We start from the raw sequence: 27,027 nt of genomic DNA, 5'->3' as shown, positions 1-27,027 counted from the left end.
TGCATTTCTAGAGGAATAACAGCACAACATAGAGTGCTAAGAAAAGACGATCCAGAATTATTTCATGGCGAAAGCAAATATTTACTAAAACAGGCACGTCAGGAGAGGTAGGCATCCAAATGTCAACTGGTGCAGCAGGTAAACTCAGGTGGCAGTCGACACCACCAGGGAAGGCAACTGCAGCCTACCACTGCTGTGGCAGCTGCCACAAAATTTAGTAGCATTAATAGGGTTGTCTGCTTATTCACACTGATTACCTATTCTCAGGATAGGTCAACGTCAGATTAGCGGAGGTCCGACTCCTGGCTCCCTCGAACGTCAGCTGGTTAAAGAGAACGCAGTGATTTCATCGTTGAGATTGCAGTGGTGAGCAGTGTAATTACAACTCCACTTGTAACAGTAAGGAGCCGTTCCATTGAAAGAACGGGACAGCTTAGTTGTAATTACACTGCTCACCACTGCAAGGTCAACGGTGGAGAAGGCAGCTCTCGTACAAGTGGCGACTCCTCTTCAAACAGCTGATCGGCGGGGGTTCGATTCCCAGCACCCCCACCAATCAGCCGTTTGAAGAGTCGCCGCTTGTACGAGCTGATACTAAAAGATAGGTCATTAAAACGGACAAGCCCTTTAAGACTGATAGAGGCAGGCCCTTAGAGGGCATACAGAAAAGAGTTGGCCCTGACAGAACCAAGGGCTGAAAACTCTCATTTTGCAGACTTTCACTTGTCGACATCCCCCATACCCGAGCCCACATTGAACAGCAATGTTTTATCACTAATAGCTGTACAGGTATGTGAAGCAAAAATTTAGGACCTTGCTTAAACAAAGTCTAATGAAATACTCTTACTAGTGCAGATGGCAGCAGATATGCTGAACAGCAGGTCCTTCTGCCAAAACAAACCATGTAACCTGGCCTATACACCAGTACCTCCTTATAATAAGACCGCCGCATCATGGCAGCCATTGGAAATCTGTTCAAAGATCACAAAGCAGAAAATTTCCCTGGTGCCACCGGGATGCAGATATGCAGCCGAGCACCTTCCCTCCCTCCCCAAAAATTATTCCCAGTGTCACACATTACCTTTTCTGTCCGATTTTTGTGCTGGGATGGAAGCTGTAGGGATAGGCAGTTTCGATAAAGCTGCTGCTCCATTTGCGTCAAATGACTTTTTTGGAGGAGGGTGGTCAGGCTGTACTGTAAAAGTACTAGAAGGAACAGTGCTTGGGGCAGCGGAAGGGTGAACCACCGGTTTAATTGTGTGCTGCACCGGGGCTGCACTACTGTGAGTCTCTGTTCTGGGGAGTCTGTAGTCTCTATCATTGTGCCGGCTTGTCTGCGACAAGATATTCTGTGGAAGCATGCTGCTTGCGTCATTGGAATGTTTCTCGTCAACTGATTGGGAATTTTTATAGAAAGAAAAAAAATAAAAAATAAAAATAAAAATTAAAAAAAAGCTCAATACAGCGACATGACCATTTATGTTAAATGATGTACATTGTACAAAGCGCCAAACTGCTCAGCTTTAAGTTATAGTGGAAACCGTATTCAAATACAAAGACAAGACAGAAAGCTCTCACATGTCCTGTACGCCCCGTGCGCTCCCGTCATTTAGTAGTTTTGAATTAGGGGGAGGGGGTTAGGTGAAGAGAATATACATTTTTAGGCAAAAGATACACAGTTTCTTAATTATAATTCTATTTTAAAGTTTATTATTTGCATACGATTTAACTCCTTCTATGCACGATGAACATTGCCTAGGGGCAACAGGGGCAGGGGATAGATTTCAGAGGTCTTACGATCCGAACTTGAAAACATCAATTGGGTGCTCTGGCAGACAACGAATTGTCATTTCAGAGTTTGTGATCAGAAAAAAAATATTGAAAATTCAATTTTTTAATGCATTTAGGCCTCCACTGACCGGAAGTAACCGGTATGTCCTCAATGGTTAAAGGGTGAATAACAGATGTAAAATATTCACTGGCAAACAACTTCCTCCTGTGCTGCAGTAATTACAGTTCACATAACTTATTGCTCTGGGGTTATAGAAGATTTAAAGGGGTATTCCCATCCAGTAAAACAATGGCACCGCTCTATAAAACAGGCAATCACTATGATTGGTGGGATACAGAACCTCGGCCATTGCTATGGCTGGCTGGCAGCACAACAATCCAGAAAGAACTTGGAGTGGGAAGTAGCACTAAGCCAATCAAAAGCATAACCTCTCCTACTAATAGGTTGCCATTTTACAAGTTGGGAATACCCCATTAAGCAGGCAACAGATGCAAAGACTTTTGCCCCCAAATTAAACAAAGCTCAAAATGCTTCTAAAAAATTACTGCAGAGAAATAGCACAGGACAATAACAAAGTAAGGGCTCATTCAGACGGCCGTATGCTATCCGCAAAAATGCGGATCCGTTTTTTTGCGGATTAGATGCTGACCTATTCACTTCTATGGGGCCCTTATCTATTCCAAGGTTCCGCAAAATAAATGAAACATGTCCTATACTTGTCCGTGAAAATCAGGACATGGCCCTATTGAAGTCTATGGGTCAGCAAAAATACTGAATGCTATCCGTTTTTTTGCGGATCCGCAAAAAAAACGGATAGCATTCAGTATTTTTGCGGACAGCATACGGCCGTCTGAATGAGCCCTAAATGTGATTAGAGAGATCAGCAACATGTTTGTCAAAAACAGATCTCAACCTGCCTATCAATTTCAGTACAAAGGACCAAACAAATGATACTAAATAATTCAAGATACAAGTCTAGGGCCAGAGTAAAGAGGACTTGTAGCCGTTCCTGACATGACTAAATATGTGTGTACCCCATAAAACACCAATTGTGGAACATCTTTTCTTAGACCTCTGCATATTACCGTTCCAGTGTTAGGATACTTTCACACTAGCGTTTTTGCTGGATCCGTCATGGATCAGCAAAAATGCTTCCATTTCTGATAATACAACCGACTGCATCCGTTATGAACGGATCCGGCTGTATTATGTTTACCATAGCAAGGACGGATCAGTCACGAACACCATTGTTAATCAACAGGCGCTGAATCGGTTTTCTTTTGTGTCTGAGAAAACGGATCCGGCACCATTGGCGTAAGTTGCGTTTCATGCCAGATCCGTCTTGCTCTGCATCCCATGCTGGACAGAAAAACGTTTTCTGTCGGACATGGGACGAAACCAAAGAGCGGAATGCATTCTGGTGTGCTCTGTTCAGTTTTGTGCCCATCGACAATGAATGGGGGCAAAACAGAAGCATTTTTGTTCAGCATTGAGATCCTCTGCCGGATCTCAATACCGAAAAGGAAAACTGCAGATGTGAAAGTAGCCTTACTCTACCTGTAGAATACTGTAAACTAAAAACATTGTTAGCATTCTCCTTGTTATACCTTGCGGTATTTCCCTACACACCAACACTGTCACCAAATTCGGGCACCAACTATCGATAAGGGTAAAAGTAACACCAAGTTGTCAAGTTACTCTGCATGACAGTCATCTACTGAATATATATATATATATATATATATATATATATATATATATATATATATATATATTAAAGTAACACATGCAGAAAAAAATAAATGTGTGTGTATATATAATCTTTTTCATTGCAAACACTAGATTAAGTATAAGAGCTATCTGAAGTCTATGGACACCTTTGAGGGCAATTTTTTATTATTGCATTTTATTCATTTTGAGCTAAAAATCATTTCTCCAGTTGGTCTTCATTAAAAAACATTTTAGTTTTTCCTGTACCGCTTTCACTTACAAGTGTATGTGCACAAACTGCTGGTCCCACCTTCTAAATGAATCCCTCGGGGCAGCTCTGACAACTGGATCTATAGCCATCATTTCCTGACTGTTTATAAACACTCATTACAGATGAATTCTTATCAAAGCGACAGTAAATTATCCATGAGTGCTTATAAGCTGTTAGGAAAGTGCAGAGAAGGGTTACAGATCAAGCCATCAGAGCTGTAGAGCAACAGTCTGTAGATTAGGGATCGACAGATTATCAGTATTTTGACCGTTATCGGCATCTATTTTGCCGATATTCCGATAACGTATTGGGGACACAGATCGCGCTGCTGACAGCGCTCTCCGTGTTCCCTCAGCAGCACAGGGGAGAAGGAAGCAGCGTCTCTCTCCCCTGTGCTGCCGCCAATGAGGGGAAGGAGGACAAGAGAAGGGGAGGGGCTGTGGCCACTGCGCCACCAATGAAGAGAAATCTCTCATTCATTCATATACAGGAGGGGGGAGCTGCAGAATCACATAGCCGGCTCCCGACCTCTTTGAGCTGTAGCTGCGATCTGCGGTAGTTAACCCCTCAGGTGCTGCAGATCGCAGCTCCAGCTCATAGAGGTCGGGAGCCGGCTATGTGATTCTGCAGCCAGCTCCCGCCTCCTGTATATGATTGAGAGATTTCTCTTCATTGGTGGCGCAGTGCGCCCCCCCCAAGCTCCCCAGTATTAATAATTGGTGGCGCAGTGCGCCCCCACCCCAGTATTAAAAACATAGGTGGCGCAGTGCACCGCCCCACCCAAGCCCCCCCCCCCCAGCTTGAAGTCAAGGGGGCAGCGGCCTCTTTGCTTCAAGTCGAGCTAAGCCCGCCCCTTACCCGTCCTCCCTTCACTGTGATTGACATCCTGCTGCGAGGCTGGGATCATAAAAGTCTCGCGCTCCTTGTCACTGTGTGATCCCATCTCCCGTACTCAGCTGGCTAGAGAGGAAAGCGACCGGCTGAGTGCAGGAGCCGGGATCGCTCAGTGACAAGGAGCGCACCGCGCATGCGCAAGACTTGCACAATCCCAGCCTCACAGCAGGATGTCAATCACAGTGAAGGGAGGACGGGTAAGGGACGGGCTTAGCTTGACTTGAAGCAAAGAGGCAGCTGCCGCCTTGACTTCAAGCCGACTGAGGATAGCGAAAACACAGATTAAAACTGTGTATTTTTTAAGTAAACAACAACCAGTGGAGGAATGAAAAACATGATTAGGAACACACTGGGGGCTACTGTAAGGCAATGTCGGTTTAAAATGTGTTTTGGATGTGACAGGTTCCCTTTAATGACCAAATAAAATTATTTCTAGCACAAGTACATGTGAAGAATGCAATGGTCCCCTCCAGCTAACAAACACTTTGTCAGGGCTCATGCACACAACAGTGTTTCCTGTCCGCATTCGATCTGCCCTTTTGTGGGTCGGATGTGGACCCATTCAATTCAACCGGGCCACAAAAGATGCAGACAGCACACAGGAATGTCAATTCCACGGCCCTGCAACACAACAGACCATGTCCTAGTCTTGTCCGTTTTACGGACAAGGATAGGACTTCTATGGAAAAAAAGGAAATTCTGTTCTGCAAAATGGGGAACGCACATGGTTGGTATACGTCTTTTGTGGAGCCACAATTTGCGGACCACAAAAACGGTTACGGCTAGCCCTGTGTGAGCCCTGAGGCGCAGCCTGCCATTCAACTAAAACAGACAAATGGGAGGAGCGCTACAACTTACTGATAGCCGGCCACCTAAATGTCTGAAAACAAGGACAACACATGGTTGTTGTAACCATTACAATGGTGCCCAGGCTATGACAACTTACAGAACGATTCAGCAGGAGTTACTGAAACCGCCAATTACATAAGCAAACAGTACAGAAACTGAACACCGCCCAATAGTCAGAGGTAAGCGTCAGACAATCCAGGCTTATAGACTAGGGAAGAGGATATTCAGCAATTCCATAATGCACCTTTGCTCTCACAACTTAGACAATGTGATCCTGCTCTGAAAAGGAGCAAAGTTAGATATTAGGAGTATTACAGAATGGCTGAGCCTTCTCAGTAATATTTGCCAAGCAGTAACATCAGTAATCCCAAATGAAAGCGATCACGACACAGAAAACAGCCAGTTATCATTAACATCTGGTTTCACAGTAATTCCTACGTCAGCCGCACAATCAACCGCTACCTGTGTCTAACAATTATCCAAGCATCCAACCAGTGGTAAGGTTTTGCCCCAGTAGACAAGGGAGTGAAGGTTCTTTTGCTAATATCAGAAAAGATACATTCCCCTTTAATGGGGTATTGCCATCTTAAAGCGATTGCTTAACTTGTAAAAGGCATGGTAAGATAGAAAAATAAACAACACTCACCATTCAGAGCCCCCTCGGCTCCAGCACCGCGCCTCTGCACCCAAAAACATGACAGCATGGCTACAGAGGCAACTAGGATCACACATCTGGTCTTGCATTGTATACCACTGAAGCCAGTGATCGGGTGCAGAGGTCACATGCAGTATTAGCATGTCACCATCGTAGTCAAAAAACAAAGCCCGGTGTGGAAAAACGGAGAGTACAAGTTTTGATTATTTTAATATTTTGCCATGTCTTTCACCATTTTCTTTTTCACACAACCCATTAACAAGTGATGCCATATTGTGGGGAACTATCCACACTTCATGAAAGGTGGGAGTTCACGGACACCCCTCTCGTTACCATGAACGAAGGGGCAGAACCCATTTCAGTTACTCTGCACAGCAGCCGCCCTCTGTGCAGGGGAATACAATGCAGCGCTAAATCGGCTCTGCTGCATTTTCATGTGCAGTAGGTGGACGGGTGCAACACTGAATCAGAGAAAAAAAAAAGTACTGTGCCTTCATTCTTATCCCATGCCAAGATATTGGGTGGAGGCCCAGCTTCTGTGACCCTCACTAATCCTTAGAATCCAGATGCCACAGAGGTGATTTCACTTCCCGGGCGCACCACTGCGCAGGGAGAACCAGTGAATCGCTTCTGAAACTTCTGCATAATCAGAGGCAGCTCCCCTAACAAATCAAAGGGATAGTGGCATGCCTTTACGTCACAGCACTGCTATAAATAAGGCTGGAGTTTACGCACCAGGATTATTTCACACTTTCTTGTAAAATACAATCAAAATAGCTTATGGTTAAAGAATAAATGAAACTATACAAAATGGCACGTGTGAACCAACCCTAATAATTAAAAAGGGAACCAGTCATCAACTTTGTGCTGCCCATACTAACGGCAGAATAAAGTAGAGGCAGGTGAGTTGATAAGTGGTTGCCGAGAACCAACATCACAATCATTGCAGACTGGGCCTGGAAAAGAGTCCCGGCCACCTGAGAAGAGTCCTGGTTCTTCATATCTTCCTGCTGATGACTGACCGGCTTCTACCTAGTTTTCTCCCCTTCCCTCTAGATGGACAGGAGAGCAGGAGATTATGGATAACCATGACTCTTCTCAGGTAGATTTGACTCTTTTCAAGGCCTGGGCTGCAATGATTATGATGCTGGTTCTCGGCAACCACTTACTTTTAGCTGATGAGTGACACACCGCTGACATCAGCATTTCTGTCACTACTTTATGCTGCCCTCAGTGAGATCAGCATAAAGTTGATGACAGGTTCCCTTTAAAACTGCCTGTGAAAGTGAACCTGAAGGCTGCATTTAGTACTGACCTGAAATGCAGACAAATTCTATTGCACAATAAGGCTACGGCTCAGCTGCGACTTTTTACAGTGCTGCCGATCAAGCCCCATCTGCAGTCCAAAGGAATCCACCAGGTTGTATTCAATCTTGGGACTGCAGTTGTCACTCAAAAGTGAAAGACATTTTTCGTGATCCTCAGAATAGGTCAATCTCTGAACGGTGGGAAGTCCAACTCCCGGCAACCTCGCCAATCAGCTGTTTGAAGAGGCAACGTCGCTTCGGTGCACAGGCCAAGCCTTGCTTCATTTTTTTTTCAACGCTTTACACACTGCTCTTCTCCATGGTTATGACCTGCAAGCCATCAGTGGTGGTCATGCTTGCACACTATAGGAAAAAGCAGCAACCTCTCTGGGGGCCGGGACCATGAGAATGCGCATAGTCCAGCACTTTTTCCTATAGTGTGCAAGCATCACTTCACTTCTGCTGGTGGTAACCATGGAAACGAGCAGTGTATAATGTGATGGAAAAATGAATCCAGCCAGCAACTGAGGCAATATGGACGATCACAATACATTAGTAAGTGCCCTTTCTCTACATGACAAACGTCATTTGCTTAAATGACACGACTCCTTTAATGACAAATTCTGAGGATAGGCCATAAATCTTGAACTCCCAGAAAAAACCCTTGAAAATTAATCCGAGAGGCTTCAAAAAGTTGCAGTGTAGACTAGGCTAAAACTTCTGTACATTACTGATGGGTGCAGCAGAGAAAAAAAATCCAGCATCCAAACGAAGACCTTTATTGTCGAGTCTCAAAAAACAGGAATTGGGCAAACACTGCGTCTATGCGTTTCGGATCTATACAAACTGATCCTTACTGAAGACAATGCCATGTACAAGATATGAACACACAGCTGTAGAAGGCCAATAAAGCCAATCACAGGTGTAGAATAGAACTAGAAAATAACACCAGATTATGCGAACAAAAGAAAAGAGAATCCTTAGAGCGATAATATATAACGTCACAAAGAATCAGTATGAAAACACCACCTTAACATTAAATCAGGTTTTTTTCTTCATAACCATTAGGCCCCTTTCACACGAACAATACAGATTGTGTCTGGATCTGTTCAGGGAAAAAAAACTGAAGATTATGCACGCAAGTGCAGTCAAGTTTGTCTGCGATTGCGTCCAGTTTCTTCCATGTGGGTGCAATCACTTTTAGATGCATTTTTTCCACGTGTGGGAAAATAAAAAAACAGAAGAATAAAAAACAAACAAACAAACAAACAAACAATCTCCTACACAACATCAGTGAAAAACGCTTTGCATCCGGACTGCTTCCAGAAGCAACGCGTTTTTCACGGAAGCCCAATGGGACCAGAGATGCGTGAAAAATGCAGAATATAGAACATGCTGCAATTTTCATGTAACATAGTGATGTGTGAAAATCAACACTCATGTACACAGACCCATAGAAATGAATGGGTCAGGATTCAGTGTGGGTGCAATACGTTCAATTCACGCATTGCACCCGTACAGAAAACTAGCTTGTGTGAAAGGGGCCTAAGGGATGCAGGTTTTTCACTGGAATATCTAGAAACTCTACCTACTGAGGAGCTTTCTCCTACAATCATTGCCCCATAGGGTTCATTAACCCTCAATTCCTCACTGGTGGTACAAGGGACTGAGGGGCTACTAGTGTCATAGGAGAACGTTCCTCAGACAGCCTTCCTGATATTCCAGACACTTTGTCCTGCTCCTGTTTCAGATGTGACAAAGGTTTCCATGTCTATGAATACTGGTTTCTGTCTCTGCTGCACTTTGTTCTCGTGTTATTCCTCCACACCTCCGTGCATTACTGAGCAGGAGAGCTGGACTGTCCGTTCTGTATTACTACACAATACTGCTGGGAGCACATACCGCAAAACATCACTTGACTAGCCTCCTATTGCCAAAACTGCCTTGCAGATCTATCAGGAGATACTTTTTGACTGTTTACGGTAGTCTGCAGCACACTGAAGGGTTAAACGTGGCCGCAAGGCAACCATCGGGGATCTGAAAATTCCCCAAAGCCCTGCACAAGATTAAGAAACTGCCATCTGCTCAATGTGTTAATGTATATTCTTTACAATAACCCCTTTATAGGAAAATCCCTATATCAGAAAATACATTCATGTATAAGTTTCTCTACTCAACAGGAAATTAAAGAAAAAAAAAAAAAAAAAAAAAAATTATATATATATATATATATATATATATATATATATATATATATATATCTCAAAAATGTTATCAAAACCATATACTACAAAGGATCCTGCTTCGTGGCAGATAAAACTCACCTGTAGCTGTGGCTTGCATGGCTTCTCTTCTATAGTCTCTGTCTTTGGGGAAACTATTAATTGCCACTTTGGTTGAATCCTTTTGGCGCTGCTCTCTATGCGACAGAATAGGACAAAAATAAACAGATAATTAAAAGGGGCTGTTTCACCAGAAGATAACTTCTTAAAGCAGTTTCTGGCTTAAGAATAATTTTTTTGAAAACCACTTTTAAAGAGTGCAGTTCACCGCTCTCTGCTTCATGGTCCAGGGATGAAGCCCTACACAGGGTCATGTCACCACTGCAGCCAATTACTCTGGACCAGGAAGTAGAGGGGTACCAGTCTGCGGCAGGAGATCTGCGAGGTGAGCATAGCACTGAAAACATTTTCTATCACCTTGAAAACAATAATAACCAATTTTCTAAACAAATGTTTCCAATTCTAATTCTATATTTTACGTAACGCCCCGAGCCTGCCTACTGAAAAAAAGAAGACTCCTACTTATCTGCTCCCGGCCACTCTGGCCCTGATCGCTGCCCCCGATCTCTCCATTTTCCAGTAACTTAGGCATCCAGTGGGCTATGGGCATGGTCACATACACTGCTGCAGCCAATAACTGTCTTCAGAGGCGACATGCTGCTTGTGGACACATGTGATCAGGCCGGATGTAAACAGTGCTGGCCCCGGAAGATGGAGAGGCCAGAGGCAGCGCGGAGCAGGGAAATATGAATCTTTTTCAGGAGGCAGGCTGCAGGCACTACTCAAAATATGATCAGCAGAAAACAACTTTCATTTAAAAAATAACCATCAAAAAAATAATCCTGAGGATTTCCAATATTCACAGCAGACACATGCACAGATTGGATTACACTAATTGACCACTTCTGCACACTTTCCAGCTTTGCTGTGTAGAATGACTCTAGTCTTCATGGGGATATTATTACTCATGGGGTCATTATTACTACTGAGGGCCACTCTGGGGCACATTATTCAGCAGTTTTGACCACGCTGAACTGTTCACAGTGCTAAGTTGGGGCTGGGGAGAGCAGGACAAACATTTCTTCTACAGAGCGTTAACTATCAGGAGTAGTGTGAACATGGGCTTTTATTCTGCCAGGGTCTGATCCTACATGTGCACTGCTTCACAGTGAAGTCCTCTCTGCTACTTCCCAGCCTTTCCTTTATCTGACAGCTGCAGTTGACTTCTGGTTGGATTCAGCAGCTGTCACTCAGAGCAGAGGGGCGGGGCTGAGAAGCAACTCAATAGAGAGCACTTCACAGTGAAGCTCCGCCTCCAGGGAACTTGAAGAGCAGAATATAAATCATTCATCTATTGTATAGGTTTATTCAGTGTTCGTTCATCACTTGTGGAAGTTTGGTTAAGTGACATTTGTTTTTTTATACTGCATCTGTGCCATTTTTAAATTAATTTTACTTAGTTGTGAATGAGCTGCAGAGAGGGTTCTGATCAGGTGATTTCAAACACTTTACACTGACTCCGATGGTCAATCAGCTGCTGATTCCTTTATGCAAAAAAGGGGCTGGACAAGGGCAGGACCCTAATGAATATTCATCAACAGACCTAACTTCTAATAAACATCAGTAAAGCTGCGGTGTGAAGTTAGTTTCACCCCAGCATTAAAATCTTCTGGCAAGCTGTTCCAGCAGAGGAACTAGTCAAGTACTGACATCCCCTCCCAAAACAAAAAAAAAAACAACATGCAGGAAGATTTTAACGCTAGTGTGAAATTAGCCTAAGTTACTGGAAGAAAAGCAGTCACAGGGCTGTATACTTTCACATGATTTTATAATGATTGCTCTAAAGACCACAAGGAAAATGCTGCATAAATAAATAGCAAGAATCAAAGTGTATTTTTCTATTACTGCTTCTATCCGGGCCTCATCGGTAATGACTAGTGAGACGTGGCAACTGAAGGCAGCCAAAAAATAAGCAATAGACAAGATGTTTGAAATACAGGTCATATACTGCATTATAGGATAGAAAGCTATACGCGTCTAACAAACTGTCACATTAGAAGGGGGTTTCCCAGAATCGACATTTATCACATCCACAAGACAGGGGCCCCCTCAGTTAGAACAGGAGGACCTTACATTCCTTCACAGGACATGACAGTTAGATGCAGTTTGGGGGCTATCGGTCAGTCCCATAAAGTGTTGCTCTCCATCCAAACCTCTCTTCACTGGGGACCTGTAGTGATGGCTAATCTTCGGCACTCCATCTGTGGTGAAACTACAACTCCCAGCATGCTTTAATAATTTTTAAGGAGTTCTGAGAACCGCCAAGCTAGTGTACATCTTGGGAGTCGTAGTCTTACCACAGCTGGAGTGGCGGAGGTTAGCCTTCACAGGAATAGGTGATCTTCACTCTGAGAAATCTGAGGGTACCACCAGTGTAGCTCCCAACGACTATCACTTATTCCTGTGACGGCTAACCTTCGGCACTCCAGCTGTGGTAAGACTACGACTCCTAAGATGTACACTTGCTTGGCTGTTCCCAGAACCCCATAGAAATAAATGAAGCATGCTGGGAGTTGTAGTTTCACCACAGCTGGAGTGCCTAAGGTTAGCCATCGCCGACTTATCCTGTGGGCAAATGATGTCCATTGTTGTAAACCCTCCTAAGCAAAGGCCAGGCTTGGGCAGAGATCCAGAAACAGCCAAGCGGACTGCACTACGTTGTGCCATAGCAGTGAATCGATTGCCCACAGCAAAGCGAGATACGCGATTTATGGAGACAGCGTAGCACAGTGATCAGTTTTCTCTGGATAATTTGCACCACTTGCTGTAAAATTTAAAGCAACCCCTTCACATAAACCGAAAAAAAAAATAAAAAAAAAATAAAAATGCAGACATGGGGAGAAATCCCTTTTGCTAGGAACGCTCGCTCACCTTATAAATCGCCTTTTTTGCTAAGTGGCATTTAAGACATCTGCAGCTGAACAGCTGAACCGCAGAAGACAAAGCAACATTCAGAAATGGAGACCGCTCGCACATTTACCTCTCCAGCCACTCTTTTGGCTTCTCCCACTGAGACACTTCTGTTCGGCAATTGTAATAGTACTTCTTACCAGAAGAGCTGATATGTTCAGACCAGTCATCTGCAGGATCATATGTCTACAAAGCACAAAGAGAGTCAATGCCAGCTACAGGTGAGACGCTCTGTCTTCCCACCACATTCTCATAACAAAGCAAGATGGACGACGGTCTAAAGCAGGGATGGCCAACCTGAGGCTCTCCAGCTGTTGCAAAACTACAACGCCTATCATACCCAGACTGCCAACAGCTATCAGCAGGGCATTGCGGGAGTTGTAGTTTTACAAACAGCTGGAGAGCCCCATGTTGGCCATGCCTGGTCTACAGTTATTAAAAACACTTTGGCATGGCATACAGACCCTGCCTATCAACCACAGCAATCTGAAAGGCATGCTGCCAGTGCCACCTTTCACATGCTACGTTTGACACTGTATACTAATTCAGTGACAATTTTTTTTTCATTACACAACTTTATCCAGAATTAATCTTTAAAATAGCTCAGCATGGGACATGGACATTCTGAGACATTTTAAAGTCCCTTACCGTTCCCTAATACCTGCTGTAGTGATGACACAACACATGTGCCATCTTGCCCGGCCAATCTCATGCCTGCGTCGCTAACACGAAGATCAAATTGGGCTTTAGGATCAGCTACTGCACACGCGGCACTACAGTTCTGAGTTGTGACACGTGCGCAGCAGCTGCTCCTGAAACTGAATTTGAGCTGTCAGTGGTGCAGGCAGTAGATTGACCAGGCTGGTTAGAGACTAATCAATTCGCTCATCTCTAATTCATTCCATGCGGAACCTTTTTTTTTTGTTTTCCCCTGGCAATTCTTGTACTATAAAAACCACCCCCCAAAATAAAAGTTAGAACAAATAAAAAAAGAAAAAAGAAAAACCTTCTCAGGAGCACAATTTAAGTTTCTAAAATCTAGATTCTTGAAGTCCCTTGTGGCATTAATCATGTCTTATGTGGTAACCACATCAGGCTTTTTGAGGTCATGGGTCAAATATCTCTACACGGAATAACACTTAGGCTGGGCTCAGACCTGAGCGTTCGGGATGGAGGGCTCTTTATGCGCGATTGTATGAGCGTTTACAATCGCGGCTCCGGAACAAGCTCCTGTACTTCTTGGGGCGTCGGGCGTTTTACAGCACGATCGTACGCGCTGTAAAAGGCTCAGGTGAGAACCATTCGCATAGGTAATCATTGGTTCTTGCCTGTTGAGCGTTTTACAGCGCGTTCCGGTGTGAACGCAGCGTAAGTGTTCATAAAGGCACGTCATGTCTGTATCCCAGATTCATCATGATGGAAGACAGAGTAACAGATCTAGACCCAACACACTATGTTTGGGTGTATTAAGCCACTACAGCTCATTGTAATCCTGCATGTGATAATGACAAAAAGCGGTGCCTATCAGGCCTAGTGGAAAAACTGCTGGATTTTAGTTTTGGTTTCTTTTTTGTAAGAACATAATTATAATGAAAGTATAGATAGCGATAGTAAAAATAACCAAAAATTCTTTCAAAATGTTATAAAAACTTAATTTAAAACAAAATATCAAGTATACTGTATTCCTAAAACAAACAGAATAAGGTGCTATTTAAGAGGTCTGTGTTGGTGCGTTATAACTTACAGAATCACTCGCCTTGCTTGGAGTAGAAGAATGTGAATTTGAGCTATGAAGAGCACTGTGGTTATGTGAATTTTCTTGTGGAGAAAAACTGGTCCCTGAAAACGAAGGAAACCCCATTAATAAAGTACAGTACATGCAGCTATTTGAAATCACAGTAAATGATAACCCAAATACGAGTCACTTATTTATTCTGAAAGACCAACATCATAGTTTTCAGTTTCACTCCCGAATTTGCAGAGAACGTCCCAAAATTTCGCACAATCCTGAAAAATTTCCTTTTGTACGAAGCAGGGCTTAAATATATAACACCAGTATGCACTGTGCCGTGAAACCTCCGAGATCACCATCCAAAATAGCAGTGAAAAATGCTCTTCTAGCTGAAGGCCCTCTTAAACCAGAGGGCAGGTTCACGGGGTTTTTTGTTTCAGCCAAAGCCATAAGTGTATCCAGCCAAATCTGCCTTAAAACCTCCTCAAAAAATTTCCATGTGAATCAACCCTAAGGGCTCTTTTACACGAGCATGTACTGACATAAAGCTGTCAGTGTGATTCTGTTACAGAAAGGTCACACAGAGGCACTCAGCAGTATCAATCATGATAATGCCCTGCTTTTCTGTAGTCCAGACCATATGATTCATCTGTCAGAGTGCGATTCCCGCAAGTGACATGCTCATGTGAAAGAGCCTTAAGGGAGTTAAAAATCTGTCAGAGCAAAAGCTAGCCTAGACTGGGGTGAAAAGCTACTCTGTGCACTTCTTATAAAGTGGGATTAGATTGAAGGATTCCAGGTAACTCCTACTAGAGAATAAATTCCAGATTATGAAGCATGCCACATTTCTACAAATTCCTAACAGGAATACTGAGATTACCTCAGCGTGGTGTGCTTCCTCCAAGCTTTGGTTTCACATCAGTGTCCTACACTCAACTAAAACCCATCTTGGGGCACTTTCACACTAGCGTTTTTCTTTTCCGGCGCCGAGTTCCGTCCTAGGGGCTCAAATCCAGAAAAGAACTGATCAGTTTTATCCCCATGCATTCTGAATGGAGAGTAATTCGTTCAGGATGCATCAGGATGTCTTCAGTTCAGTCTTTTTGACTGATCAGGCTTTTCAGAAAACCGTAGCATGTTGTATTTTTACCTCCAGCCAAAAATTCGGAACACTGACTGAACGCCGGATCCGGTTTTTTTCCCATTGACTTGCATTAACACCAGATCTGGTGCTGTGTGTTCAATCAAACCAGATCCGGCTTTTGCATGTTAAACCCGAAAAATGTGAGAAAAAAAAAAAAAAAGTTAAAGTCCATAAATGGCGGATCCGTTTTTTCCAAAGTAATTTTTTATTGTGATCAGGATTCAAATGTAATCCGTTTTCACACGTTTTTCCGGATCCGGCGACCAGTACCGGTGTTGGAATTGAACGCCGGATTTAAACAACGCTAGTGTGAAAGTAGCCTTAGCAGCCTTACTCTGGCCTGTAATTCAAGAAAGTGTAAAGCCAGGCACAAATAAACTCTCACAGAACAGCTAAGGCTGTGGCTACATGTAGTCTTTCTGTATCACTTAATTGAGTTTAACTACTGAGCTACAGCTGTAGTCTAAAGCCTTAGATGCAATAGAATGCGCTGCCAAGATTATAATAATTAGGGATGAGCGAATCGACTTCGGATGAAACATCCAGTCGATTCGCATAATACTTTGTTATAATACTGTTGGAACCGAAGCAAACTTTGGGACTTCGCGAAGCAATAACTTCGACTCATACATTGTAATACTGTACGGAGCTCCTGCTCCATACAGTATTGAAATTACGTTTTATGCGAATCGTCTTCGGATGTTTCATCCGAAGTGGATTTGTTCATCCCTAATAATAATGATGATCTTTATATAGCACCAACATATTCGGCAATACTTAAGATCAATTAAAAGTGCTCAAGAAGTCTATGCAAAGCCTCAGGCACACGACCATTTTTCATCCGTGTGTTTGGGCTCATGCACACAAGTGTATTTTTTGCCTGCATCCAATCCGCATTTTTTGCGGCTCGGACAAATTCACTTCAACGAGTCTGTAAAAATGCGGACAGCACTCCGTGTGCTGTCCGCATAACGTTTGTCCATTCCGTTCCACCTGCAAAAATACAGAACATGTCCTATTCTTGTCTGCATTACGGACAAGGATAGGACTGTTCTATTACGGGCCAGATGTCCCGTAAAATACAGAACGCACACGGCCGGTATCCAGTCATGTGCATTAACCCTTATTCACATTTTTTTTGCAGACAGCATATTGACCCCGGGGCAATGCAAACCGATACCAGAGGATAGGTCATCAGTATTAAAATTTTGGAAAACCCCTTTAAAGGGGTTAATCCATGATAACTATTACTATACATTTCCTCTCTGGTAGCGCCCCCTGCTGCTTATTCATTTGTCCACCTTCTCTTGCATTCAGTGGTGGATCAACATGGCAAAAATCTTCCCTGCTCCCTTCCTTCACTCAGGGCCGTCACAAGGATCTCTAAACTCATGGAAATATATAGCTATATCTCTCTCTAGACTGTGAAGGCATTACATATGCTTTACCGAGGCTATACATGAGGGAGGTTTTCTATGCAGTGAAGTTAAGAGCCAATAGCAATGCTTCCTGGAGATGCAGATACTTGGATTGTTTCATGTGAGCTGCTGCCCACCCACAGAAAGGTGGAAAATAAATATTTTAATTCCATTTTAATCATCAAACATATCAATTTGTAGTCAGGCTGCTTGATCATGTGTTTGGAAGAAGAAAACAGTCCGCTTTGCTGTGTGAACCCAAAGAGGATTTCTATCTAGCCACCAAGCAATAAGGGCTACAGCTATAAACATGAAAACAATGGGGGGAGATTTTTTAAACTCCAGTCATAATCCAAGAAGCACCAGGCATGCTCCTCCTAATATACATGGTGCAAGCTTTGGTTCATCTTTTGTGCGACAGAAAAGCAAAGCCTACATAGATTTAGCCATAATTTATGCCCATTTCTGGCACAAGTCATTGATAAATCTGTCTGATAATCCCCCCACCCAGCACTTCCTAATACTTTTAGTGACAAGAAAAGTACAAATATTTATGAATTTTATATGCCAGAAAACTAGGGGAATTGGGTTATCAAATCCCTCCCCTCACAGTTTAAAAAGGTTTTCCAAGACTTCTATACTGATGACCTATCCTCAGAATAGGTCATCCGTAGCTGATCAGTGGGGGGTCTGACAACCTGTGACCCCCACTGATCAGCTGTTTGACAAGGCACCGGTGCTCCTGTGAGCACCGCGGCCTTCTCTCAGCTCACCAAGCACAGCGCCATACATTGTATAGCAACTGTGCTTGTGATTGCACTCAGCCCCTCTATGGGGCTTAGCTGCACCTAGGCCATGTGACCAATGAATATCATGTCACTGGCCTAGGGGGAAACTGTGAGAAGGCCATAGAGCTACTGTGAGCACCACTGCCTTCACAAACAGCACAAGGAAATTGAGACCTCATGAACTAGGGAGAGGGAAATCAGTCAAGGAATAAAACTGTGCTTATACCTGTGAGCTAGTGAAGACTGCAGCATCCTGGACACACAGACTTCACATCCAGCATGTAATACTGAGAGGGACAAACACACGTGAGAAAAGTCTGAAACTAGAATCAGGATGTGCGGCTCCTGCATCCAGCAGGTCTCCTCGAGCTTTGGGGCCTGTCTGCCTGTACTATCCTGGTCATGACTTCTATTCCATTACTTCTAGGCTATTTACCAGCAAGCCCTATCCTAATCCTTGCCCCTATCCTCAGAACACATGGTGTGTAATATGACAGTTTATTCCTTTCTGTGTGCTGTGAGCATAATCTATGATTTAATACACATTATCATGACTGCACAGGGAGGGGAACATTGCAGGTCACAGAAGACAGTTTATGCTCACAGAACAGAGGGGAACGATCCAGAACACAAGAGAGACTACTGATTACAGCACAGGACTATGTAAACTGATGCAGAGTCAGTCTAGCAGAAGAAAATCAAAACATGCAGAAGCACTCAAGCAGTTCATAAGTGAATTATATTAGGACTTGAGTAAGTAATGCACTTACTATGTACTGGAGGGAAGATGTGGCTGTCATACATAGAAAACAGCAGTCTGAGATAGTGAGCATTCTGCAGTGTTCACGTTCTGAAGTCTGTATGGGGCAGAGGCCTCTGCACAGAGCTCAGGAGCTGACTGAGCTCCAGGGCCAGCCAGAGAAGACACCCGCTGTCTTCAGTCCATGTAGCTCTCTGCTGCTAAAGGACAGGATTCGCCTAGTAAGGCCTAGGGCACACTACCGTATTAGTTTTGTGGTGTGCAAATTGCTGTTAAACAAAATGCATATGCAATCAGTGTGCACTCTGTACGTATAGAGGGACCCAATGTAAAAAAAAAAAAAAAAAACACCGCACACAACTATTCTTGTCCGCAACATGCACAAGAATAGGACAGGTTCTATAATTCGCAGGCCAGAGGCACGGATGTCGCCAGCAGACAGATGACATCCGTGTGCTGTCCTTTTTTTGTTGATTTGGACCCAAAAAAAATGCGGATCAAACTCCAACCAAAAATACAGTCCTGTCCGTGAGGCCTAATAGTGAGTGAACAGCAAAATTGCTAGAAGGGACATTTCCCATAGAGTTCCATTCTAAAAAAAAACATTTACAGGATAAAAAAAAAAATATGTGGTGTGTTGCCCTTTATATCTCTCCACCCCCCAAAAGGATACATTAAACACATGATGTGACCCCACCCTTAGAGATTAAAGATTAATAATGTTTATTTGAAGTGACTGGGTCCGCATACGTGATGCAGAATTCACACAGAACTGTGCCGTGTATTGCGGATCTGCCAATGCGGTCCGTAATACGGCCACGGAGCGCACACGTTCGTGTGCAAGAGGCCTAAGCGGCAGCCGGAGATGGGGATATCGGAGCCCGCAGTGCTCTTCAGTTTTCCATAACTCCCATAGCAATGCATGTGAGCTATGCTGTTTCGGGTAACTCTGTCTTTTACCGTTTCCGTATTTTCTTCTGCGCAATCACCAGACGGCAATGTGACTGATCCAGCACTGAGGCAGAAGAGGATATGCTCATGGATAGGTAAGGAAACCATCAGATAATTTAGGCTGCATTCACAGTTGCGTTGGGAATTTGAATGCAGCGCGGGGGGGGGGGGGGGGGTTTATTTTATTAGATGACATTTATGACTGAACAGGCTAACGGAATAGCGAATGCAACGGTGAACGGAGCCTACACCAAATGACTGCTGACATTTGAGCTTCCTTGGACACAGCAGCTTAGGCGGTAGGATGGTTGCATAGCTGGGAACCTTGCAAAAAGTAGCTCAGGTGAGCTGAGAGGCGTTTGTCAGGCGACTGTGGCACAGCATGGAGTCTTTAACGTGGCAAACCCTTTCAAGCATTACTGCATTTAAAACAAAGGTAACTCTCAATGTACAGAAATATTCTATTATAGAGATTAGGGGTGGGCGATATAGGCGATATGCGATATGAATTTGGGCCACGATATGGATTTTCGCCATATCGCCGGACCGCGATATGATCATTTTCTCCTGAGCCGGCCGGCACAGCAGAGGGAGGAGGAGGGAGTCCCTCCCTCCCCACTGTGCGCGGCTGCCGCTGAACACCAATGAGGACAGAGTAGGAGGAGGAGGAGGGGAGGGACTGTGGCCACTGCGCTACCAATGAATGTGCCGGCCATATCCCACAGGGTCCCCCTCCTCCCCCCCATCATTGGTGGCAGTTTGCAGTTCCGATCGGAGCCCCAGCAGTGTAATGCTGGGGCTCCGATCGGTTACCATGGCAGCCAGGACGCTATTGAAGCCCTGGCTGCCATGGTATGTTAGTGAGCAGAGAGCAGCGCATTATACTCACGTGCGCTGTGGCCGCCGGTCGCTCCTTCTCATAGGTCTGTGCGGCGGATAGCTAATGCTTACAGCATTAGCAATGCGCCGCACAGACCTATGAGAAGAAGGAGCGACCGGCGGCCACAGCGCACGTGAGTATAATGCGCTGCTCTCTGCTCACTAACATACCATGGCAGCCAGGACTTCAGCAGCGTGACTCCTGGCTGCCATGGTAACCGATCGGAGCCCCAGCATTACACTGCTGGGGCTCCGATCGGAACTGCAAACTGCCACCAATGATGGGGGGGAGGAGGGGGACCCTGTGGCCACTGCCACCAATGATTAATACTGGGGAGGGAGGGGGGGGGTTTGCGTTACCAGAAGGGGCAGATCAGAGGCTGCGGGGGGGCAGATCAGAGGCTGCGGGGGGGCAGATCAGAGGCTGCGGGGGGGCAGATCAGAGGCTGCGGGGGGGCAGATCAGAGGCTGCGGGGGGGCAGATCAGAGGCTGCGGGGGGGCAGATCAGAGGCTGGGGGGGGGCAGATCAGAGGCTGCGGGGGGGCAGATCAGAGGCTGGCGCCATGGTCAGCTCCCTGCTGTTGTGTGCACTATGCACAGGGCAGCAGGGAGAGTGTAAAGTCCTATTCACCCTAATAGAGCTCTATTAGGGTGAATATGACAAGGGTTCTAGCCCTTGAGGCAAATAGTTAATAAATAAAAAGTCCCCCCCCCCAATATAGAAAACAATATATCGCAATATATATCGCATATCGCACATGCTTAAAATTATATCGCAATATAGATTTTAGGCCATATCGCCCACCCCTAATAGAGATCACAATGTACGGTGTGGTGCAGGATCCTAACATCTAGGATACAATAAGGCTTCCATCACTGAGATGCAACACTTCTCTTCCTTAGGCCTCATGCACACGACCGTTCCGTTTTTTTCGGTCCGCAAACCGCAGATCTGCAAAAAACAGAGCTGCCCGTGTGCCTTTCGCAACGGAAAGCCCATTGTAGAAATGCCTATTCTTGTGCGCAAAACTGACAAGAATAGGACATGCTATTTTTTTTTTGCGGGGCCACGGATGCTGATAGCACACTGAGTGCTGTCCGGATGTTTTGCGGCCCCATTGAAGTGAATGGGTCCCCAGCCGAGCCGCAAAAAATGCGGCTCGGATGCAGACCACAACAGTCGTGTGCATGAGGCCTTACACAATAAGTCTAGCAGTGTAAAGGCATGAGACAACAGAATAATGTAGACCAGGGGTGCACAATCTTTACTATTTGGGGACCAAATTGTCAGACTGAGCCAATCCCAAGGGCCAAAAATAAAAACTTGAAGGGAATACTGTAGTTATCACAGAACATATAGTATATACCAGACATGTCTAGCTACACTCCCAGGACTCCCATCCATTGGTAGAATAAATGGAAAATACATGTGAGCAGCCACAAGACAAAATACCTGTTACCCGATGGATGGGGGCTGCACAAAATGGTATCAAGGGCAGCATGTGGTCCCCAGGCTGTGCACCCCTGGTGTAAACCAACATTAGCAGTTGCCCATCACTCAGATCCAGTTTTATTGTTTATTAGCCTACATTCGCACATCAGTATCTGTTTTCCGGTCTGTAAACCGCAGTCACCGGCCAGGTGCATCCAGCACTTTTCTCATTGTCAAAATGTCTATTCTTGTCCGCCAAAAGGACAAGGACACGTTCTATCATTTGTAGAAGGGCCGCAAGGATGTGAACAGCACACGGATGACACATTTTTTGCAGTCCCATAGAAATGAACGGGATCGCATGCTATCCGAAAAACATGCTGATCGGACGCAAACCAAATATACAGTGTGAATGAGGCCCTACGCGCAGCTGCTCCTTGAACACGTTTTGGAAAACCTCTGTCAAACAGCCCTGAGTAAGGATAACCAAAGTAGAAATGCCCATGTGAGTGTAACAGAGCTGCCCTGTGTAGTCAAGATTCCTGTTACACAGGTTATTCAGACCATTCAGCTTGGAATCTAGAATTTTATTTTAGCGTTTTTCAACAAAAACTACTGTGCATCAAAAGTCACATCATCTCAGGCATTTCTGGTGTAGGGTCGGAAATGGAGAGTCAATGAAACAGGGAAGGGGAGTATCCCCTTTATTTATTTTTGTTTTTAGAAAACCAAAAAACAGCAAATATAATAAACCTACAAATCATGTGTGGAACCAGAATCACAAAACCAACCAAGAGCAATGAACCGCACATGTAATATAAGGAATCTACTTTATTATGATCAGTGCAAAATGTATACAACATGACAATAGGACATAAAAGCGATGCAGACGAGTGTCATGAAAAATATCCCCCCTAGGATTCGGGCAGCATCTACCACCGATCTTTATACAGCTATCAGCAAATAATGATTCAATTCTCCGTGATATAGCATGAATTATATCCTATTGCCCAATATTGCGTAGGATACATAACGTGGTAATAACCTGATTGCAGCATACCGGAGATGGCAAACCATGGTTAAGGTATACATCTCTATTTGTATATAATCCGGTTCAATTATTATATCTAAATGCTATTTCGAGGGCATAAGCAACTCAATATCAACCTGGATTTTAGGGTCAGTGTGTTACTGTATTTTGTGGCTTTACCTTGATGTGTGGTTGATATGTTCTGTTGTATGCTGCAATCAGGTTTTTATCACCACATTATATATCCTACTCCAGGCAAGCTCAACCTGCGGCCCTCCAGCTGTTGTAAAACTACAACTGCCACCATACCCTTCCGTAGGCACTGCCACCATACCCTTCCGTAGGCACTGCCACCATACACTTCCGTAGGCACTGCCACCATACCCTTCCGTAGGCGGATAGCTGTATAAAGATCGGTGGTACATGCTGCTCGAATTTTAGGGGGGATATTTTTCATGACACTCGTCTGCATCACTTTTATTATGTCATATTGTATACATTTTGGACGAACATAATAAAGTAGATTCCTTATACTAGATGTGTGGTTCATTGCTCTTGGTTGGTTTTATTTTTGTTTTATCCTACTCCGAGCCCTTTCTAACAAATTTTGCCCCCTGGACATCCCCTATAATTTTTTACTGGCTAATGCCGGCACATAGGTACATTTTGCAAACCCTAGTCTCTTTACACAGTCACTCACTATACACACTGGAGGAGGAGCTACATTCATTCAGGTGAGCGTCATGCAGTAGCACCAGCTCACAAATGGCCTCTGAGGGTGCGGCCACACGTTTAGGATTTTTTTGTTGCAGTCTTAGTGTACACTCACATCTGCGTTAAAATCTAGTAAGCTGTTCTGGCAGAGTTCACCGTATCTGGCATAGCTTAATACTGCCATTCACCGCTGCATCCCCATTGAATATAACGGGATCCGGCTGCTTTTCGACAAATTCCGCCCAAAACCTGACATTAATGCTGGAATATTAACGCCAGGCTGCAGGATCTGAGAACGCTAGTGTGAACCGAACGTTACCGGTCAAAATCAAATGGGGCTCATATAAGGGGAGAAAGCATCAAGGACAGATACTACCTCTGTTAAATCTGCTCACACCTTTTTTAGGCTACTTTCACACTAGCGTTCGTCGGTCCGCTCGTGAGCTCCGTTTGAAGGAGCTCACGAGCGGACCCGAACGCCTCCGTCCAGCCCTGATGCAGTCTGAATGGATGCGGATCCGCTCAGACTGCATCAGTCTGGCGGCGTTCAGCCTCCGCTCCGCTCGCCTCCGCACGGACAGCTGAACGCTGCTTGCAGCGTTCGGGTGTCCGCCTGGCCGTGCGGATCCGTTCAGACTTACAATGTAAGTCAATGGGAACGGATCCGCTTGAAGATGTCACCATATGGCTCAATCTTCAAGCGGATCCGTCCCCCATTGACTTTACATTGAAAGTCTGAACGGATCCGCGCAGGCTACTTGCGCACTTGCGAATTTTTTTAAAGTTATTAATGCAGACGGATCCGTACTGAACGGAGCCTCCGTCTGCATTAATATGATCGGATCCGTTCAGAACGGATCCGATCAAGCGCAAGTGTGAAAGTAGCCTAAGTTTTCAAAAACTGCATAAAAAACCTGCATGTGTGGCCTCACGGATATTGCTAAATTCACCTGCCTCAACCGAATGTACAGATCACAATTACATCTGCAACCTCTAAGAAGATTTTTCAACAATCACATCATCCGGACAGAGACCCCACATCCAAAAGGGAAGAGAAACTTGCAGGCTGTGACTTACCTCCATCCCTCTCCCGCACCCTGTGAACGTGCACACTTTTGGCTTTGCCGTGTCCAACACTGTCAGCATATTTTTCAGGGCTATCTGATCTACGCATTTTATTTGGGGGAGACGGGTCTGTAGAATCTCGCATCTTGTCATGACGGTGATCACCGCTACTTGGGTGACCCTTTGAATATTTAAGAGTCTGAAATAAAAGAATAAGCATATTTCAGGATTATTATAAACATCTTAAAACATAGAAGGCCACAGCGGTATGGTGAAGAACGGGTGCTCAGTTTTTCTATGCGCTTCTATGGCTAGCTGATTATAGGAGGGTCACTGATCTGATGGTAATGGTAGATCTGATGTGGTCAAAACAACCACATTCAGATAAACAGATTTTCATGTGAATATCCCTTTACACGAATCATTAATCGGAAAGGAAGTGCTGGATATCCCTATTCCAGATTTTTTTTAAATTCACATGGTTCGTATTTTGCATCCCTCCAGATTTGCAACCAAAACCAGAAAAATATGGATTATGCGACAACGGACGAAATGTAAGACACCACGGGATCCTTGCACTAAAGTAGGGAATGCTGATATATCAGGTAGAGAACCACAGGCTGGAGACCACTGCAAGAATGCTTCAAGTGGTATTCCGGTTATAACAATACACCCCCTACCCACAGGCTAGGGGATAACTATCAGATCCGGTGGGGGTCCTACTGCTGGGATCCCCACGATCATGAAAAGGGGGCCTCTTGCCCTGTGAAGCGCCCTGAAACAGACAGAGCAGCTGGTCAGAAATGCACTCTGCAGCTCCATTCATTTATATGGGAGCATTGGATATGGCAGAGTAGAGAGCTTGGGTCGCTCCGGGGCTCGAAATGGAGCGGTGGCGTGCTTTCCCAACTAGCAACTCCATCAGGGGTCTCCAATGATCTGATAGTTATCCCCTAGCCCAGTGATGGTGAACCTGTTAGAGACCGGGTGCCCAAACTGCAGCCCAAAACCCACTTATTTATCGCAAAGTGCCAACACGGCAATTTATCCTGAATACTACAGTCCAGTATAGTATATTTTCCATGTACTTTATCATTTAAGTATAATGACCTGCCTACATTCAATGTGCTGTTCATAGTGTGCCCAGCGCTGATGAATGGCTGGTAAAGTCCAGAGTATATTGGTACACCATAGACTTTTTCCAGGGCGTGGGTGCCCACAAAGAGAGCTCTAAGTGCCGCCTCTGGCACCCGTGCCATAGGTTCGTCATCACTGCCCTAGCCTGTGGATATATTATGATATAACCGGCACACCCCATTAATAGTTGCACCTTGAGGAACGACAGTGCAGATTAGGGATGAGCAAATCAACTTTGGATTAAACATCCGAAGTCTATTCGCATAAAACTTCGATCTAATACTGTACGGAGCAGGAGCTCAGTACAGTATTAGAATGTATTGGCTCTGATGAGCCAAAGTTATTATTTTACAAAGTCTCGTGAGACTTTGCGTAATACCCTCAAATTAATGTGTACTGTAATGAAACCATTTCCCGAAATGGTACCTCAGAAACTAACCCAAGTTCGGGAAGTGGTAATTTACAGTACACTTTATAAAGTTATAACGTAAAGTCTCACGAGACTTTACAAAGCAATAACTTTGGCTCATTAGAGCCAATACATTCTAATACTGTACGGAGAGCTCGCTCCGTACAGTATTGGAACAAAGCTTTAAGCAAATCAACTCCGGATGTTTAATCTGAAGTCGATTCGCTCCTCCCTAGTGCAGATGTTAGGGGCTTGATCTGACATTAATAACCATTATTATTCAAAGAAAAAGTTTTGGGGAGGAAATTGCGGCTTGACGCCAAGATGTAATCCAGTCTGTTTAAGGCTACTTGCACTTGAGTGCAGGTTTAAAAACAGAAAATCTGTCTGGCGTTTCATGCGGATTTCTATGCGTTCCGTGCAATGTGTACAGGCAGCCTTACAGGTCTTTAGTCTGCTGCTACAGGACTGAATTGACCACTGCCCAAACTACAAGACCTGGAAGACCTATCTCCAGCAGAACTTTGGATTGAAAACATCTTACCAAGGAGTTCTAGCAGGGTTGACTCGGATGTCTATTTCCAGCTTTAGAGAGCCTGAGGTCCCCCGGTGACAGCAGAGCCGCCAGAACTCCACCAGCCAGTACTGTCACAAATCGCTCAACGGCTACATCATGGGACCATACACATTAAGAGGAAAATTCTCAAGACAACGAACTTTGGACATGAGCCTATTACACTATAAAATAGCTCAGACATCTTCTACTGTAATCAGAATAATGTTTAACAAATACACACGAGGATGAAAGGTAAGTGAGCACTCACCTTTTACTGAAGA

The 27,027-nt window shown here is 44.5% G+C and overlaps 1 protein-coding gene across 2 annotated transcripts in view; it reads right to left on the bottom strand.

Moving 5' to 3' along the window:
* LOC122938018 (WW domain-containing adapter protein with coiled-coil) overlaps window positions 1-27,027 on the bottom strand; it is a 56,842-nt gene that overhangs the window by 26,033 nt on the left and 3,782 nt on the right. The window contains exons 3-7 of one of the 2 annotated variants that reach the window (XM_044293274.1): window positions 24,657-24,843; window positions 14,475-14,569; window positions 12,801-12,916; window positions 9,803-9,897; window positions 1,082-1,393 (exon numbers count right to left, since the gene is read on the bottom strand). In XM_044293274.1, the coding sequence (XP_044149209.1) occupies window positions 1,082-1,393; window positions 9,803-9,897; window positions 12,801-12,916; window positions 14,475-14,569; window positions 24,657-24,843 (805 nt within the window). The remainder of the gene's footprint in view (window positions 1-1,081; window positions 1,394-9,802; window positions 9,898-12,800; window positions 12,917-14,474; window positions 14,570-24,656; window positions 24,844-27,027) is intronic. The other variant, XM_044293275.1, reaches the window with a different exon arrangement.

This window comes from Bufo gargarizans, chromosome 5 (genome assembly GCF_014858855.1).
Source record: "Bufo gargarizans isolate SCDJY-AF-19 chromosome 5, ASM1485885v1, whole genome shotgun sequence".
Taxonomy (NCBI): Eukaryota; Metazoa; Chordata; class Amphibia; order Anura; family Bufonidae; genus Bufo; species Bufo gargarizans.
This window is presented reverse-complemented; position numbering and strand designations above follow the sequence as displayed.